Source organism: Gossypium arboreum, chromosome 11, assembly GCF_025698485.1.
Source record: "Gossypium arboreum isolate Shixiya-1 chromosome 11, ASM2569848v2, whole genome shotgun sequence".
Lineage (NCBI taxonomy): Eukaryota > Viridiplantae > Streptophyta > Magnoliopsida > Malvales > Malvaceae > Gossypium > Gossypium arboreum.
Window position 1 is genome coordinate 21226914 of NC_069080.1, and position 20935 is coordinate 21247848.

The window sequence follows — 20935 nt, forward strand, 5'->3', positions numbered from 1 at the left end:
AAAAACGCAGGATTGAGTACGTTCGTATCGTGACGTGTGATGAATTGACGGATAAGACCATGGTTGTTCCATGGAAAAGTGTGAAATGTAGGTATGGTATCATCCATACTGAGTTGTGAAATGTAGGTATGGTATTATCCATCTTGAAATGTGAAATGTAGGTATGGTATTATCAAATCCATCTTGAGTTAAAAAATGTAGGTATGGCATTTCCCATACCGAGTTGAAAATGTAGGTATGGTATTTCAATGAGAAAAACCATACTGAGTTGTGAATCGTGGCATTGAGCAACGACGTACTCAATTTCGTAAGCCGTTTCCTAATTTGATTATAAGAAATAAAAGAGAAGTGATCCAAATGAAAGAGATTGAGTAGTTATTCTTGTTGAGCTCAACTATGTGAATTATTATAATAATGGTTGTGAATCGCAGGAAACTTTAGTAAATGTTTTGGTATTGTTTGGAAATATTATGTTTGGTAAGCATTACTTTTAACCTATGAACTTACTAAGCTTCAATAAGCTTACTTGTGTGTGTTTAATATTTTATGTAGATTGACTTGAAGTGAAGTGGGTAGATCGGATCAACACAACAAAGCACACTATCCAGATCAATTCCGGTAGCTTTTGTTTTATGTTTGAAGATTTATATGGCATGTATAGAGTTTAAATGAAATGAAGTAAAGATGTTATAAACTAGTTAACAACATTTTGTACTAAAACAGTTTTTGGTTAGTAGCGATAGTTTGAGTTTGAAAATTTATCATAAATCATGAAAATCTAATTAGAGGTTGAATAAAATAGGAAATTAAATTTTATTGAATCTAGTTTCACATAGAAGAAACGGTGTAAGCAAAAGGCTTTCATATCGGAGATATTTGAATTTCGTGAGACAAGGTCGAGTGATTTTGAACTCCCTGTTCGATTTGTAAAAATCATTAAAAATTGTAAAAATTAATTAGGAGTTCTACGATATATGTATGGATTCCTTATTGAGTCTATTTTAAGAGAAATAAACGACTTGGTTATTTTAATTCTGTACATGGAGAAATTTGGTTCGTAGTGAACAGGGTCGAGTAGCTAAACCACAAAGCAGGGAGACTTCAACTAATAAACTGTACTAATTGGCCCAACCAAAATTCTAGAAAAAATTAGTAAGTAGATATATGAGCCTAGATTTGTGGAAAATTTACGGATTTGGATTTCGAGTTTTGTAACTTGAGATATGATTTTTTTTTCATCTGTAACGCAGTTGGACAGCTTGTTTGGAAAGTGTGATATAAATTGTTTGAATTTGTTTAAGTGCTCAAATAAGTTTAGTAATGCCTCGTGCTCGACTCCGGCGACGGTCTTGGGTAAAGGGGGCATTACATTTATTGGTATCAGAGCCTGGTTTAGTCGATTCTCGGAACAAATTTGATGTGTAAAGTGTTTAAAAATACATGCCATATAAATCTGTGATAGTGTGATGTGAATGATCCGATCTAATTACTAATTTTTGTTATAGATTGTAAAGATGTCGATAGACCCGATGGTGCTAGTCGGGAAGAGGAAGTTAATAGTAGAATCTGAGACTTACGAGTAGGGAACAAGTGGTAATGTCCCGATTTCTTTGATGAGAGAGGAAGAACTTAAAAATATGATTTACGGATTAATGAATCAGTGGTATCATGAAACAATACAAGGAAGAAGTCAGGCACAACAACCTCCTCCTCCCCCTACTGTACCACCAGTTACAACCCCGGTTGCTCCTCCTTTAATAGATGAATCTAGCAAAAGAACACCAATTGAAAAACTCAGAAAGTTTGGAGCTGAAGAATTTCGAGGGAGATCGGACGATGATCCGGTTAAGCGAGTATTGGTTAAAGAGTTTGGAGAGAGTTTTTAAACAGATGATGTGTTCTCCGGAGGACTATTTGGGATATGCAGTTTCGCTATTGAAAGAAGAAGCGTATAATTGGTGGGAAACCATTGAGGCAGTGGTACCTGCAGATAAACTTACCTGGGAATTCTTCCAAAACGAATTTAAGAAGAAGTATGTGGGAAAGAGATATTTAGATAAGAAGAAGAGAGAATTTCTTGATCTTTGACAAGGGAATAAAACAGTGGCCGAATATGAAAGAGAATTTGTGTATCTCAGTAGATATGCTCGGGATGTTGTACCGACAGAGGAAGAAATGTGCATTAGATTTGAAGAAGGGCTTAATGATGAAATCAGAATGATGATTGGAGGTACAGAGATTCGAGAATTTGTGATTCTGTCTGATCGAGCTCAAAAGATGGAAGAAGTGTATAACAGAAAGATGCAAAGAGAAAGAAGAGGTAAAGAGGTATACAAAAGAAGTTTCTCTAGACCAACTTCGACTTTTCCAGCCAAAAAGTTCAGAGATGATTCTGGTCGACCTATTACAATCCCGGAACGATCGAATAATAGTAAAACGACTCAACAAGATGTCGGAGTAACTAAGAAACCAAAGACTAGTGTTAGTAGTGTGCAAAATATTCCGAGACTTAGATGTAAAAATTGTGGTAGATTTCATATTGGTGAGTGTTGGGGAAGAGCCGGAGCTCGCTATAAATGTGGTGGAACTGATCATTTTATTCGGGACTGTCCTCAATTATTAAAAGAAGATAGAGAACAAGGGAGAAGCAAGCAAATACTCCTCGAAAGGTAAACATTGGTCAAAGTAGTACTCTGGACTGTTCATTCCGAACGAGAGATCTGCACCGATCGAGAGACAAGAGTACTGCGTACATATGCTATCCGGCAAGGGAAGAAGCTTCGCTCCGGATGTGATAGCTGGTAATTTCTATCTTTTGATGATTCTGTATGCTTTAATTGATCCCGGATCTACACATTCATATATTTGCTTTGCATTAGTGTCGAAAAGAAAATGATGTTGAGTCCATCGACCTTGAATTGCAAGTCGCTAATCCACTAGGGCAAAGTGTGTTGGTTAATTTAATATGTCGGAATTGTCCACTTTGAAAATACAAGGCTGTGAATTCTCTGCTGATTTAATGTTGTTACCTTTCCGAGAATTTGATGTTATTCTTGGAATGGATTGGTTGATTGAACACGATGCCATAGTGAATTGTAGAGAAAAACGGATTGATTTAAAATGTCAGACAGGGGAAATAGTTTAGCTGAGTTTGGGGATAAAAAGAATGATGTCAGAATTATTTCAGCCTTTACAGCTCGAAAATTGATTCGGAAAGGTAATGAAGCATTTCTAGCTTATATTCTTGATACTCGGGGTTCTGAATTGAAGATGGAATAATTGTCGATTGTTAATGAGTTTCTTGATGTGTTTCGAGGAATTACCGGTTTACCCCGGATCGTGAGGTTGAATTCACAATTGATGTAATTCCGCACAGCTCAATATCAATAACACCGTATAGAATGGCACCGGTGAGTTAAAAAGTTGAAGACACAGTTGCAAGAGTTATTGGATAAAGGGTTCATCGGACCGAGTACATCACCTTGGGGCGCTTTTGTCTTATTTGTGAAAAAGAAAGATGGTTCGTTGCGATTGTGTATTGATTACGAGCGGTTGAATAAGGTAACAATTAAAATAAATATCCATTACCTCGTATCGATGATTTGTTTGATCAACTGAAAAGTCTGCGGTGTTCTCAAAAATAGACCTTAGATCTGGGTATTATCATTTGAAGGTTAAAGAGTGTGATGTGCCAAAGGCGCTTTTCGAACTCGGTATGGTCACTACGAATTTTTGGTAATGCCTTTTGGTTTAACGAATGCCCCTGATACATTTATGGATTTAATGAATCGAATTTTTCAGTCTTATTTGGATAGATTTGTGGTGGTATTTATTGATGACATATTGGTCTATTCAAAGACGAATCCGAACATGCACAAAGACTTGAGAATTGTACTACGACTTTGAGAGAAAAACAATTATATGCGAAATTTAGTAAATGTGAGTTTTGGCTTCATGAGGTTGGATTTCTGGGTCATATTATATCAGCTGAAGGAATTCGTGTGGATCCAAGTAAAGTTTCGGTAGTGGTGAATTGGAAAACACCGAAGAATGTAACTGAAGTGCGAAGTTTTCTGGGATTAGCAGGATACTATCGCCGTTTTGTAAAGAATTTTTCCATGATTGGTTCACCAATGACTCGTTTATTACGAAGAATGTTGAGTTTATGTGGTCGATGAATGTCGTGAGCTTTGATCGATTAAAGAAAATGTTAATGAAGCTCCGGTCTTAACTCAACCGAATCGGTATACCGTATGTTGTGTCTGATGATGCATCTTTAAGTGGTTTGGGTTGTGTGTTAATGCAGTCGGGAAAGGTAGTGGCTTATGCTTCACGGCAATTAAAACCACATGAAAAGAATTACCCTACACATGATCTTGAGTTAGCTGCAATTGTTTTTGCCTTAAAAATTTGGAGACACTATTTATATGGTGAGAAGTGTTATATGTATACGGATCACAAAAGTTTGAAATACTTAATGACTCAGAAGGAACTGAACTTAAGACAGAGACGGTGGTTAGAGTTCTGAAAGACTATGATTTGGTTATTGACTATCATCCAGGAAAGCTAATGTAGTTTCTTGATGCCTTGAGTCGAAAGTCATCCTTGTTTGCACTTCGGGCAATGAATGCTCATTTGGCTCTTAATGAAGAAGGTGTTGTATTAGTAGAATTGAAGGTAAAACCAATGTTTCTTCAACAAATTCAGAAGCTGCAGAATGAAGATCCAAAATTGGTGCTGAAACGGCAAATGGTTCGGGATAATTTAGATTCGAGTTCAAGATTGATGATGAAGGTATATTGCGCTATCATAATAGGATTTGTGTTCCAAATAATTCGATTTAAAGAATGATATTCTTTCGAAGCACATAATAGTATGTATTCTATTCATCCGGGTAGTACAAAAATGTATGGTGATCTGAAAAAGACATATTGGTGGCCTGGTATGAAAAGAGAAATTTCAGAATTTATTGCAAAATGTTTGATTTGCCAGCAAGTTAAAGCAGAGCATCAAGTGCCAACGGGTTTATTACAACCCATTATGATTCCTGAATGGAAGTGGGAGCATATTTCAATGGATTTTGTGTCAGGATTGCCTGTGACTCCAAGAAAGAAAGATTCGATATGGGTGATTGTTGATAGATTGACAAAGTCAGCACACTTTATTCCAGTCAGAACAGATTTTTCACTTAATAAGTTAGCAGAATTGTATGTGTCAGAGATTGTGAGACTACATGGAGTTCTAATATCTATCATTTCAGACCGGGATCCGAGGTTTACTTCAAGATTTTGGAATAAATTGCAAGAAGCTTTAGGCACCAGATTGAATTTTAGTACAGCATTTCATCCTCAAACAGATGGACAGTCAGAGCGAGTGATTCAAATTTTAGAAGATATGTTAAGATGTTGTATACTCGAGTTTGGTGACAGTTGGGAAAGGTATTTACCATTGGCTGAGTTTGCTTACAATAATAGCTATCAGTCTAGTATAAAAATGACACCATTTGAGGCTCTTTATGGTAGAAAATGCAAGACTCCATTGTGTTGGTGCGAATTGAGTGAATCAAAATAGTTGGGGTTGATTTGATTCAAGAAACCGAAGAGAAAGTCCGGATTATTCGAGATAGTCTAAAAGCGCTTCAGATCGTCGAAGTCATATCTGATTTAAAACGAAGAGACATAGAATATGCAGATGGGTGATCGAGTATTTTTAAAAGTTTCACCATGGAAAAGGGTGTTACGATTTGGTAAAAGGGAAAATTAAGTCCGAGATTCATAGGGCCATATGAAATTGTGGAAAGGGTTGGTCCTGTGGCTTATCGTTTGGCTTTACCTCCGAACTTGAGAAGATTCATAATGTGTTTCATGTGTCCATGCTAAGGCAGTATAGGTCAGATCCTTCACACGTAATTCCCCATACTGAAATTGAGCTTCAACCAGATATGACTTATTCAGAAGAACCAGTGAAGATTTTGGCTCGTGAAGTTAAGGAATTGCGGAATAAAAGAGTACCATTGGTTAAAGTATTATGGCATCGACATGGTATGGAGGAGACAACCTGGGAAACAGAGGAGTCAATAAGATCACAATATCCAAATCTATTTTCAGGTAACAAATTTCGAGGACGAAATTTTTAAAGGGGAGAGTTGTAACTACTAATTTTCAAGTGGTGTCGGAAATGGTGATTTGAGATCACTAAATTCGATAAATAAGATTGAACAAGATAGTAATTTAATATTTATGAGTCAAGTAAGAATTTAGAAGAATTTGTGAAATGGTGAAATTAGTGAATTAAAAGAATTTATTAGGTCAAACGGGTCAAAAATGAAGTATCGAGACCTCAAAGTCGAAAATCGAGCTATAAATATTTTTATAAATATTTATGGAGTGTCATTGAGTTAGTATTAAAGTTTCGTTAGAAAATTTTAACGTTTGGATGGCTAACTAATTAAAAAGGACTAAATTGAAAATAGCACAAAATTTGTTAAATTGTGAGTAAATAGCTTAAGTATTTAAAAAGATGAATTTAAAGAGCAATTAGACCCAAAGGTTAATGGCTGGACGGTTTGGGTATGAAATAAGCAAGAAAACAATGTGAACAAGGGGCAAAATTGGAAATAGATAAAAGTTAATAGTTAAATAATGATGTAATTGAAAAATCTAGACATTTCTTCATATTTTCTCAGCCAAAACGCCATAGAAGGTCTGAAGAAAGCTGGTTTTTCATATTTTTACATCATGTGAGTTTAATTCTTGCTTTTTCTTGATAAGTTTTATGTTTTTATGACTTTTACAATTAGGTCCACTTGTAGAATTCATTAGTTTTTGATTTTATGGGTGAAATTGGAAGTTACCCTGGATGGATAAGGGAATTTTATGATGAATTATTATGAAATTTAAGTTCTAATTTCATATTAAGGTGGTTTTATTAAGTGATTTTGATAGGAAATGATATTTAGGACCTAATTGTGAAAAAGTTGTGAATTGAAGGTTGCTGTTGAAATTCAGAATATAAAAGGTTTTGAAATAGTTTATAATGATAAAATAAAGTGTTAATTGAGAAAAATTAGTTCAATTGATGGGTGAATTGAGCAGGACTAAATTGTGAAAATGTAAATTTTGGGGTAAAAGTGCAATTTCAAAATTTGAACAGCATAAATTGTGAAGTGAAATAGAAATCAAATAAATGCTAATGAGTAGAAATATTTTATATTATAGATCAAGAATCCAAAGAAGAACGAGGAAAAGAAAAAGTTATGAATAGTCCCTAAATTTCAATATCTTCTACAAATTAGCGGTAAGTTCATATGGTTGGAATTAGATGTTTATTTGTGAATGATTGAAGTTTATAATGTGTTATTATATACTGAATTTGTTGTGGGATTGTGTAGATTTTGTTAATGAAAGAATAAATGTGGAAATGCAAATTAGGAAAACGCAGGATTGAGTAACGTTCGTATCGTGACGTGTGATGAATTGACGGATAAGACCATGGTTGTTCCATGGAAAAGTGTGAAATGTAGGTATGGTATCATCCATACTGAGTTGTGAAATGTAGGTATGGTATTATCCATCTTGGTGTGAAATGTAGGTATGGTATTATCAAATCCATCTTGAGTTAAAAAATGTAGGTATGGCATTTCCCATACCGAGTTGAAAATGTAGGTATGGTATTTCAATGAGAAAACCATACTGAGTTGTGAATCGTGGCATTGAGCAACGACGTACTCAATTTCGTAAGCCGTTTCCTAATTTGATTATAAGAAATAAAGAGAAGTGATCCAAATGAAAGAGATTGAGTAGTTATTCTTGTTGAGCTCAACTATGTGAATTATTATAATAATGGTTGTGAATCGCAGGAAACTTTAGTAAATGTTTTGGTATTGTTTGGAAATATTATGTTTGGTAAGCATTACTTTTAACCTATGAACTTACTAAGCTTCAATAAGCTTACTTGTGTGTGTTTAATATTTTTATGTAGATTGACTTGAAGTGAAGTGGGTAGATCGGATCAACACAACAAAGCACACTATCCAGATCAATTTCGGTAGCTTTTGTTTTATGTTTGAAGATTTATATGGCATGTATAGAGTTTAAATGAAATGAAGTAAATATGTTATAAACTAGTTAACAACATTTTGTACTAAAACAGTTTTTGGTTAGTAGCAGTAGTTTGAGTTTGAAAATTTACCATAAATCATGAAAATCTAATTAAAGGTTGAATAAATTAGGAAATTAAATCTTATTGAATCTAGTTTCACATAGAAGAAACGGTGTAAGCAAAAGGCTTTCATATCAGGAGATATTTGAATTTCTGTGAGACAAGGTCAGAGTGATTTTGAACTCCCCTGTTCTGATTTGTAAAAATCATTAAAAATTGTAAAAAATTAATTAGGAGTCCTACGATATATGTATGGATTCCTTATTGAGTCTATTTTTAAGAGAAATAAACGACTTGGTTATTTGAATTCTGTACATGGAGAAATTTGGTTCATAGTGAACAGGGGTTAGAGCAGCTAAACCCTAAAACAGGGGAGACTTCAACTAATAAACTGTACTAATTGGACCAACCAAAAATTCTAGAAAAAAATTAGTAAGTAGATATATGAGCCTAGATTTGGGGAAAATTTACGGATTTGGATTTCGAGTTTTGTAACTTGAGATATGATTTTTTTCATCTCAGAACGCAGTTGGACAGACTTATGCGGAAAGTGTGATATAAATTGTTTGAATTTGTTTAAGTGCTCAAATAAGTTTAGTAATGCCTCGTGCTCGACTCCGGCGACGGTCTCGGGTAAAGGGGGCGTTACACTAAGTAGTATCGAATAGGGCATATATTCAGTATATGGTAGCTGAGCTACAAGATAAATAGGCTTAAATCCTTTCAGTACACTTCCTCCAAATATCATCATCCCAGCCCAATGCAATGCAAACATACAACATGTCATGCTTTTATGCAACCATCAATCATACGTGTATATATATATATATATATTAGTAATCATGTATAATTTATCATGCATCACATACACTCAGATCATATATTTAGGGGTCTAGGTAACGCTTACCGACCCTACAGTAGGTTCACAGTCGACTTGGGCGACCCGTGCAACCCTAGGAATCATTTCAGATAAATGGGCTTACACGCCTATGTGGCTTGCCCGTGTGGGCCCACATATCTGTATGGCCCAAATTGGCCTTGGCCTTGTGGATTACACGGCTTGGCCCAAAATCCCACACGCCCGTGTAGACTACCCGTGTGGGCCCACACACTCGTGTCGCCTACACGGCCCAAATCAGTCTAGCCCATATGTCGCATACGACCTACCTGGCCATCACACAGGCGTGTCTTGTACACACGGCCTGGCCTCGTCGATCACATGCCCGTGTTATGGCACACGGCCTACCACACGAGTGACCACACGCCCATGTGGTGTCGACAATAACCTCATTTTCTGCTTTTTCGAGTACACACCTAGTTTCGTTTGAAGCTAAAATGATCCCCGAGCACTCCATAAACTATAAATGATAATCCAGAGTCTAATTTCAGTGATACTCATGGAAACTAAACGAATTTATAACAAGACAAATGACTTTCAACCATTAAAATCCTTACCTCAGCTCGAATAACAAGAACTTCGCACCCTTAAAATGTTAATGGCTGATCTCTAGCCCCTCGATTAACTCCTAAACAGCAAAAAAACCCTTCCTTAACCAATATTCAGAATAATGTTAGAATTCAAAAAATACCAAAACTTACCGAGCTATCGCAGACAAAAGCCAATAACGAAAGAGAAACAACAAAAAGAACAAAAGAAGAAGTTTGATTAAGGAGATAACAAGGCAGAGAGACGAGGAATTACAGTAAAATTTTAGCAGCAAGAAGGGACAAAAAAGGCAGCGGCAACCAACAAAACAAAAAAAAGGAAAATAAGCAGTGGTAGAGAGCAGAAGGAACGTCAGTTTCCTGAAGAGAGAATTTTGGAGAACATGTGAGTTTTACCAAATCCCTAGTACATCAAAACCCTTATTTTTCTCCCACAAATCCTACTAACATCCCCACTACTTGGAGTCCAACATCAGCACAACTCTAGCTGAAATTAAGAGTAAAAATTTTACCTTCTCGCCGACATTGAGAATTAAACACATGACCTCCATCACCCAAGACTCCAATTAACCACCAGACTAGCAGGCCAATTCTAACATACTTTTGTAAATAATTAAATATATGTCCACTCCCTAAACACAAGGTTTAGATCAGAAAAAAATATTAAAATTTTGCCTAAGCTAGACTTGAACTTGGGACTTCTCATACATACCAAAACACATGACCACTAAAGCAGATACACAATTGTCACATTTCCACAAAACCCGAAATAAAAATTTTGGGGCGTTGCAACAACCATTCAAGTTGTTTCCATACGAGTAACAGGGGCAATTCTTTAATATAATCTACTCCATGCCGTTGTAAATACCTCTTCACAACAAGTCTAGCCTTGTATTTATCCACCTCTCCAGTCTCATTAAATTTGGATTTATAAACCCACTTCACTCCTACCTTTTTTGCTCCATTTGGTAATTCTGTTAGTTCTCATGTATTAGTTTTTCTCTGTTGATTCCATTTATGCATCTATTGCTCTCCTCCACTTTTCACTTTTAATAGCTTCTTGAGACTAAACAAGATCGTCAACTGTAGACACTATAAAATAAACTTCATTATCTTCTTTAGAAAGCCCTTCCCAATTTCATAATCTCTCATCCAATCTAGTGGTGCCCTGTTTCTCTTTTCATCTGTACTAGAAGCATCATCTCTAGTTGAAACATCAGAGGAAGAATTCTATGTCTGCATCAACTTCAGATTCACCTTCCTCTTTAGTCTCATTAATTCCAATCACAACATTTTCTTGATCTCCCCATTCTAAGTCATACACAGCAGTGTTTTCATACTTTTCATCCCAATCCCATGCCTTATCTTCTTCGAACACATCCCTACTTATTATAATTTTTTTTGAGTTTGGATTGTAAAGTCTATAAGCCTTTGACTCATCACTTATCCCCAATAAAACACACCTTATGCTTTTTATCATCTAATTTGATTTTTTTAGAATCAGATATATGAACATGATAAATGCAACCAAAAACACAAAAATACTCAACTGAGGGTTTGACTCCGCTCCATGCTTCTTACGGTATCTGATCTTTGACAGCAAGAGTTGGGCTTTGATTCAAAACATGTATTGTCCAATTGACTGCTTCAGGCCAGAAGGTTTTCGAAATCTTCTTTGCGGAAAGCACGTTACGTACGATATTTATAATGGTTCTATTCTTGCGTTCTGCTAGTCCGTTTTGCTGCGACATATATGCAGCTCTGAGTTGTCTTTGAATTCTATTATCATTACAAAATTTTGTGAATTCATGTGATGTAAATTCTCCTCTACGATCAGTTCGCAAACATTTGATAACCAAATCTAGTTTTTTCTCAACACGAACTTTAAAATTTTGAAAAATAACAAAAGCCTCTGCTTTTTCTGTTAGAAAATAAACCCAAGTTTTTCTACTGAAGTCATCAATAAAAGTAATCAGGTATTTTTTTCCGCTATTTGAAGCAGGTTTGATTGGTCTACAAATATTAGCATGAATTAATTGAAGAATTTTGCCGCCCTCCAAGTGCTTTTCTTTGGAAATGGTGCTCTGTGCTGCTTTCCCACCATACATTCCTTGCAAAGCTCTGATGAAGACTTGAGTTTCAGTAAGCCATTAACCATCTTCTTCTGCTGAAGTGTTTTCAGACCTTTATAACTCAAGTGCCCATATCTGCAATGTCAGAACTGTTGAACCTTTTTTCTGTGATTGTGCTAAAATAAGAAGGTAGTGCAGTAACAGCATGTAGCTTGAACATTCGATTTGCAACCATCTTTTTATCCATGATCAACTCTTTCTTAGAGTGATATACCTTGCATCTATCATGTTGAAATAGAACAACCAGCCCCTTCTCTTGCAACTGCCCCACACTTAGCAAATTATTCTTTAATTATGGCATATAAAAAACTCCTGTGATGATCTGCACCATTCCATCCAATAGTAATTTTACATTGTGCTTTTCTGTTACAGCCAAGCTTGTGTTGTTGCCTAACTTCATCGTCTCCTGAGTTTTTGCATAGTTTTCCTCTTTGCTTGGGCATTCCCATTGAAAATGTCTTAATTTTTGACATTTGTAGCATTCCACAGTGGTTTTATCAAGACTCTGTCTGCCTCTTCCCCTTGCTCTTCCTCTGTAACCACCTCGGCCTCAACCTTTTGAACCAAACTATTCCCCAGAAAAAATCTTCAACGCTTGTGCTTCTTTAGCTAAAGAACTCATGTTGATGCATTGTTCATGCACCAGCAAGCTGCTTTATAATTCATCAATAGTCAAGATGCTTGTGTCTTTAAATTCCTCAATGGAACACATTACATAGGTAAACTTGGAAGTCATTGATCTCAGAATTTTTTAGACCACTTCAACATCTGTCTTGTTCTCACAATTTATTTTCATCTTGTTGACTATTGTGAGAGTTCGAGCAAAATATTCATTGACAGATTCACCAGTCTTCATTTCAAGAATCTCAAATCCCTTTCGCAGAACTTGAAGGTGTACATGTTTTACTCTTGTTGCACCTTGAAATTTCTGTTTCGTAGAATCCTATATAGTTTTGAATATATCCTTATTAAGGATTGCCTTAAGGATTGAACGATCTAATGCTTGAAATAGATAGTTCTTTGCCTTCAAATCTTTCAACTTTTGATCCTCGACCTATTTGTTCTCTACCTTTGTTAGGGCTTTACCTTCTACTGTTGCAAGTACCCCCATTTTCTACTATGATCCAATATTCCTTTGATTGTAGAAAGTCTTCCATGAGCATTGCCCAGTGGTCATAGTGTCCATCAAATTTTGGAACAACAGGCTATACAAATGAACTTTCTGTTGCCATCTTCAATACCTAAAATATCACATAGAGAGCTGTTACTTCTAAATCAATCAGGTCCCTTGAGGAAGCGTTGATACCAAATGTAAGGTAAAGAGAATTTTAAAAAGAATTAAATATCAATTATTGAAGGTGAAAATGACTTTTTATTGCCATACATCACAACTGAAAAGAGAAAGAAAAGGAGTCCATGACTCAGCGACTTTAAATAAATCAAACAAATAATATCACTGACAAAACGAAATTTATTATTCAAACAACCTAAAATAAATTTATCAAATCCTAACATCTACACCCGTGATCTATTAATTATTGTATGCATTGTATAAATATTTTTCTTCACATATATAAACAATTTTTTGTGAAACATATATTAAGGTCAATGGATAAGAATCGATTTCATATATGAAATTGAAATGTTGTGCCTTTGTATGATAAAGAGAGGTTTTGGGAGGCAGCAGGAGAATGATCAAGGTTTGAGTTTAGCAATGCTGGTGGCTGGTGCTAATGATAATGGTGATGCTATTGAGCACCAACCGACACTGTGCGGCCGACATGGTTAAGAAGAACAAGAGCATCGGCAGCCGGTGGTTCTTAAAATAAGGAGTGCTAGCAGCTTTCAGACGACATAAAGACGATGGAGTTGGTGATGGATTCCGAAGCAAGTGCAGCATCCAACTTTGGCAACAGTAAATATAAAACAACCAGATCCCTTGACCCTGCGACCGTGATAGTGGCGAGTCTTGCCTTCCTGATAGTAATTCAGGCAGAAAGGTACCTCCAAATTGTACGCCACCGCTATTGATTTGCCACTCGCTCGCATAAGCATTTCTCATTTTCATTATCATCATCATTGTATGACTTCTACAGAAATCATGAAATTTTTTTTGTTCTATATTTATGTAAAGTAAATGTTCATATTGATAAATGTAAATTGATCCTTAATGATTTAAAATACTAATCAATACCACCTACTGCTATTAAATGCCAACAACCTTATTTATTAAATACCGACAACTTGATGTCCACACTAACTTACTTTCTATGGGCATGAAGTGAATTGTATGATAGCAGAAAAGTTGCATGGTCATGGATAGTCTTTTCATAATTTGATTGAGGGTTTGAATTGAAACAGCAACTTGCCATTCAGATGCAATGTTTGGACTATTATTCAACAAGGCAGAACTTTCCAATTCATTGTCACACAAAATTTTTTTGGGCACATCCCCTTCAATTACAGTGATTTATTCGTGCATTCATTGTTTTTTTTTTTTTTTTGAATGGGTTGGTTTGAGGGGAGAAATGAGGAAAATTCTTTTAGGGATTAAAATTAAATTATAAATTTTATGATATAAAAAATATAATTTTATTATTTTAATAGTTTATATTTTATAATTTTTAAAAGATTAAATTAATTTTTATATTTTTAGGGGACTAAAATAAATTTTATATTTATTAATTTAAAATTTTAAAAATTTTAAATAGTATAAATGAAAATTTTCCTTAAAATAACCCAGCGGGCCTGGTTGGTTTGCTAGTCATTTTCTCGACATCACCTTTGTTTTTCCTTCTAAATATCTTGTTATAAAATTATGTTTGTAATTTTAGAGATGTAGATTAATTACTTTTTAGCTTCATCTCTATATCTATATTGTATAAAAGAATTTATGGAATTTGGTATCACAAATTAATCCACCATTAATTTTATTAGTAAAATTTAAAATTATTTTTTAAAATGTTTTTATCTTTTAATTTTTAAAATTGTATTTTTAAATAAATTAACTTAAAACATTCTTTAAATAATTATTTTTTATCTATATCATGAGTATTACATAACTTAGTTATATATACTACAAATTCTACCATATGCGTATCGTATGGAAATCACAAATTTAGAACACAAATGTGTGTTTAAAAATATCATATAATAAATAATGAAATATATGATTTAAAACTAATTAATAATAATAACATATGAAATATACATGATATTAAAATAAAAAATTAGATTAAATTGTTTATAATTATGTTGTCATCAATCTTGAGTCAAGTATTAGTTAAGTTAACTTGTGGTGCCAACTCAATCAAATATATTATTAATAAGAAATCTTATCATATGCATATGCGTGTGAAAATCATTGATTTAAAAGGCAAATGTGTATTTAAAATAACATTCAATTGTCAACTGATGGAGGTAATAGGCGTGCATAGTAAAATTAAAATGTATAAATAAATTAAAATAAAATCTTGATTGAGTGGTAAATATAAAGTTTTTCTTTGACATAGGTTCAAATCTTATTATATATATGTTTTATTTTTAAAATTAAAATATTAAAATATCCTCGAATAATATAAATTGTTTTAAATATAGAAGGTCATTTTTATAATTTCCTAACCGAGTTGGTGCCTGCTTGATTCGTGGCACCAACTCAATTAGGAATTTTACTAATAGTATAAGTAAAGATTCCAAAACATAGTTAAACATGAATAAAATATGTAATTAATAATATAATCTATAAGTCACATAGGAGTTAGCGTTCGATCGAATTGAGTTAAAAAATTTCGAGTTAATCATGTAGATGAGTCCTATTTATCATCTAACTCGATTTAAAAAATTTTGAATTGAGCTGAGTGAAATAGAATTCGAGTTGAACCGAATCGAGTGAAATTATTCCAGTTAAATTAAAAAAAATTAAACATGTCAATTTCAAATCTTGATACAGTATAACTAATTCTATGTTAGAGCACATAAATTTGAAATCATATATATTTGAAAAATTTTTCAAAGAAAATTAATAAAAATAATAATATACTTTAGTATGATAAACTTGAATATTTAATTAACTTATTTATGTCCTAAAATTATTATTTTAGAAAAATTTTAAAATTTTAAGTTTCTTTATATATTCTTTAGGTTTTTTAAATTTTATAATTAAAAAATATAAATTTTAGAACTTTTATAAATATTTTGAATTTTTATAGAGTTACTAGTTTGCTCATTTTCAAAATTAATAGGGACTAAAAGGGTATTTATACCAATTTGTTATTCGAATATTATAAAATTCAACTCGATTCGAACTCAAAACTCGAATAACTCAATTGAGTTAACTCGAAATTTAAATTTTTTTAAATTTTTTCTAATTGAATCAAATTTTAGTCACCCCTAAAAATCACGTAACCTAAACCCTTAAAATTTTTTTTCCAAAGTGTGAAAAATAGAAAGAATTTTTTGCAGCTCTAGATTTCTAGAAATGGATGTTTGAATAGTATTTCCTTTGATATTAGGTAAAGATATTATTGCATTTACAAAACAACATAATATTATAAATCCAAACTCATCAGATTGCAGATAGCTGGGGTTTTTTACCCCAAAATATTAAAAAAAAATTATACACGAAAATAAGTTGTCAGCCAGATTAATTACGAAAATAGTATATTTTTTTGGGTCGCGCCTATTTGACAGGCGTAACCTATTTTTTTAATATTAATTTTTTTTCCTTAAAAAGTATTATTATTTTTAAAATATTTATATTTATATACAGGTAAAAATATGGTTAAAATACGAGTAAAAAATACCCGAAATGGGTCGAGCTTGTCATGTCAAATAGGCGTAACTGCCACGTCAGCTCCCCCTGCTCTCTTTTTTTCTTCTTTCCCAAATTGCCCTTGTGTTGCACTTAAATTTATATTTAAATCTTCGGTAAAACTATAAAAATTTATATTTAAAGTTTCTTAGGAGGCTAGATAAGAGGAGTTTTTTTAAATAAAATATTTTTTTATTTTTATTAAAAATATATAAATTTATATATGGATCAAAATACAGGTAAAAAAAACCTGAAACATAATGTGTATCCATCTCAAGAAACTGCGAGCGAAGTTTTAGCGATGGATCGTTCTCAGTATAATATGTATCCATCTCAATTTTTTGTAATATTAAAATCCATAATACGAGTTTTTTACCTAAATAAATAAATAAATTTATATATCAAAATAAATTGTGAGCTAAATTACAAAAAATTTAGGCACATCGACATATTATACTAGGTATTGAAATCCTCCTAAAAAAGAAAAAATATTTTACGAAAACACTTAACACAAGGGCAATTCAGGAAAGAAGAAAAAAAGAGAGCAGGAGGAAGCTGACGTGGCAGTTGCGCCTACCTGACAAGCGCGACTAGTCGCGCCTACCTGACAGGCTCGACCCATTTCGGATTTTTTTACCCTTATTTTAACCATATTTTTACCCATATATAAATATAAATATTTTAAAAATAATAATATTTTATTAAACAAAAAAATTAATATTAAAAAAGAGGTTACGTCTATCACATAAGCACGATCAAAAAAATATATTGTTTTAATAATTAATCTAACTCACACCTTATTTTAGTATTTAATATTTTTTTGGGGTAAAAAACCGAGATAGCTGTCTTTATTTTTTTAATCAACCATTACAAGGAATATAATCCCTCACGCTAAAAAGCACCAGTAAAGTGGTGCCAAAAGCTAAACTCCTTTTGACAAGTCTTCCGTGACTCTCATTTGCATTACAACATTATACCACTGATATTATATGATTGTTTGGCTTTCAATCATTTTCTTCATCTTTTCTATCTTTGGTCGTCAGTCAGTTTAATATTTTTATATAAAAAAAAGGAACCGTACCATTGTTGTAAATTGACCCCCGGGAAAGAAAACGGAGGAAGATGAAGGGAAAAGAGAGAATGTTGTATGAAATTTCAAAGCAATACACTACTTAAAGACTTCATAATTTCTTTCTAGCTTCCTTCATCTCTGATCCCTTTCTTCGTATCTGTCTCTCTGTTTTCCCTCCATAACAATGGAGTTTACAAGCAAAATTCTAACTAGTTTCTGCCTTCAAAGCCTGTTATTTCTCATGTTTCCATGTCTCTTCCTCTTCTTCATTGGACACCTTTCTGTCCCTGTTGCCGCTTACACCCCCATCGAGAACATCACAATCGACTGTGGTTCTTCCACCGGCGGTCAATCTACCGATGGCCGTCCTTGGGACGGAGATGTCAACGGAAAATTCACCCCTTTAGAGCAACAAAGCAATAACAATAAATCATCCGTGCCTTCAACAGCACTTACACAGAACTCGGTTGAGCAGGTCCCGTACATCACAGCCCGTCTTTCTCGCTCTGAATTCACCTACTCCATTCCCTTAACCGCCGGTCAAAAGTTCATTCGCCTCTACTTCTACCCGACAACATATCCAGTCTTTAACGACCCTTATAATAAAGCTTTCTTCTCTGTCAAAGCAGGTCCCTATACCCTTCTCAAGAATTTCAGTGCTTTACTCCATGCGCAAGGCCAAGTTACTCTGATCAAAGAATTTTGTGTAAACGTTGATGAAAGTCAAAGGCTAAACTTAACCTTCACCCCAAGTCCTGATATCTCTGATTCTTTTGCTTTTATCAATGGAATTGAAGTTGTTTCCATGCCCACCAATCTATATTATACAGCAGGTACTGAAGATGAGGTGCCTTTTCTAGGCCAGGCTGAGGGACGCTCCTACTTCCTCGAAAACAACACTGCCCTTGAGAGAGTGTATCGACTCAACGTCGGTGGGAACCAAATCTCTCCGGGAGATGACACTGGAATGTTCCGGAGCTGGTCAAGTGACGACGACTATTTGACAATAGCGAATCCAAGCGTTCTTCCCGTTAATAACTCTGTTAATCTCACCTTCAGCAACATACCATCGTTCTCGGCTCCAAGGGATGTTTATGTCACTGCCAGAACCATGGGACTGAACAAGACTGAGAATGATAAGTACAATCTGACATGGGAGTTTCCTGTTGATTCTGGGTTCAATTACTATGTAAGGTTACATTTCTGCGAGTTTCAGATAGAGGTAACGAAACAAGGTGACAGAGTCTTTGAGATCTTCTTGGCTAATTTAACAGCAGAAACTCAAGCAGATGTTATAACCTGGAGTACCGGGAATGGGTTTCCAGTGTATAGGAATTATGTTGTGGCAATAGGAAGAAACGGAAATCAAAAGCAACAAAATCTCTCAGTTGCTTTGCATCCTGCCCCGACATGGAGGACTCTTTACTCTGATGCCATCTTGAATGGGCTAGAAATCTTCAAATTGAGCAATGGTGTTGATCTTTCCGGACCTAATCCGGACCCCATCCTGTTAAGCCCTCCAGGGAATTCACCACCGGTACCAACCAAGTCCAACAACACCAGCAAAACAATAATTGTTATCGTGGTTGGTGCAATTGCGAGCTTGGTTGTTCTCTCTCTCATTTGTTTCTTGATTTTCCGGCGAAAGAGGAGAGTCAAAGATTCAGGTTCCAATGACGGAGCTTCATGGTGGAGCCAATTTTCCTTTACAACGAAAACCACCAAATCAACAAAGTCAACCAAGTCCCGTGGCTCATCTCTACCCTCCGATCTCTGTCGCTACTTTTCCCTGTCTGAGATCAAAGGGGCAACCAACAACTTCGACAGTGTTTTCATTATCGGGGTTGGCGGTTTCGGTAATGTATACAAAGGGTTCATCGATGGTGGGGCTACCCCTGTTGCAATCAAACGGTTGAATCCCGAGTCTCAACAAGGGGCTCACGAGTTCAAGACCGAGATCGAGATGCTCTCGCAGTTACGCCACCTCCATTTGGTGTCGTTAATCGGATACTGCAACGACGAAGGCGAGATGATTCTTGTGTACGATTACATGGCTCATGGTACACTTCGTGATCATCTTTACAACACTGAAAACGCTCCTCTCGCATGGAAACAACGTCTACAGATTTGTATTGGTGCCGCTCGTGGGTTGCATTATCTTCACTCGGGTGCAAAACACATCATCATTCATCGAGACGTGAAGACAACGAACATCTTGTTGGATGAGAAGTGGGTGGCTAAAGTTTCGGATTTTGGGTTATCTAGAATAGGCCCTACCAACATGTCCAAGGCACATGTTAGTACAGTGGTGAAAGGTAGCTTTGGGTATTTAGACCCGGAGTATTATCGTCGTCAACAATTGACGGAAAAATCTGACGTATATTCATTTGGTGTGGTACTATGTGAAATACTATGTGCGAGGCCACCAATTAGTCGAACGGTCGAGAAGGCACAGATAAGCTTAGCAGCATGGGCTCAACAATGCCATCGAAGAGGAACTCTTTACAAAATCATTGATCCATTTTTGAGGGGTAAGATTGCACCCGAGTGTTTAAAAAAATTCGCTGAAGTGACAATGAGTTGTTTGCTGGACGAAGGAATCGAAAGGCCATCGATGGGCGATGTGGTGTGGGGACTTGAGTTCGCACTACAACTGCAAGAAAGTGGTGAGGCCAAGCTTAAATCTGTTAATGGTGGGGCTGCCACTGAAGCAGACATTGATGAGGAGGCGCCCTTTAAAAGCCAAAGCCTTGAATTGGAAGATGACAGTGGGGACGTTTTCAGTAGCCTCGGCGATCATGTCCTCAACTCCAAGAGCACTAGCACTTTCAGTTTGACGACAAGTGATGATCAAAGTTTTGCCAGCAAGGATTCCGAGAGACTCTTGTCTAAGGCAGTATTTTCCGAGATTAGAAATCCGGAAGGACGATGATCAGTTATGTGATCTGTTGATAGAGTAGTAGATTGTTAGTTTCAAGTTGCAAGTCAAAACCATGGCAACTTCAACTATGAAAAAAGAATATCCTTGAAGCTGGTAGTGATGACCAAGTAAATGGTCGTATTTAAGTATTTGTATGGTAGCTTCTTTAAATATATTAGATTTTAAGTTAGGTATGATGTACCTCATATGAATTACTTAATGCCTTTGACCAGCTTTTATCATTTAATAACGGTGTTATTAAATGATTTTTCTACAATTAATTAATAATTATCTCTGTTTTATAATTTCTAAAATAATTTAATATAAGGAAATTATTTGATATATTTTGTAAAATTGTTAGAGTCCACAACCAAAGTTAGAATTGATATTAACAT

At 34.8% G+C, this 20935-nt stretch overlaps 1 protein-coding gene across 1 annotated transcript; it reads left to right on the forward strand.

Annotated features, from left to right (window-relative positions):
• Nucleotides 1–17376: 17376 nt before the first annotated feature.
• On the forward strand, nt 17377–20790 carry LOC108473801 (receptor-like protein kinase FERONIA). Its single transcript, XM_017775567.2, has one exon. It carries the CDS (start codon nt 17805–17807, stop codon nt 20550–20552), a length of 2748 nt encoding a protein of 915 aa, XP_017631056.1. The 5' UTR covers nt 17377–17804; the 3' UTR covers nt 20553–20790.
• The last annotated feature ends 145 nt before the right edge of the window (nt 20791–20935 follow it).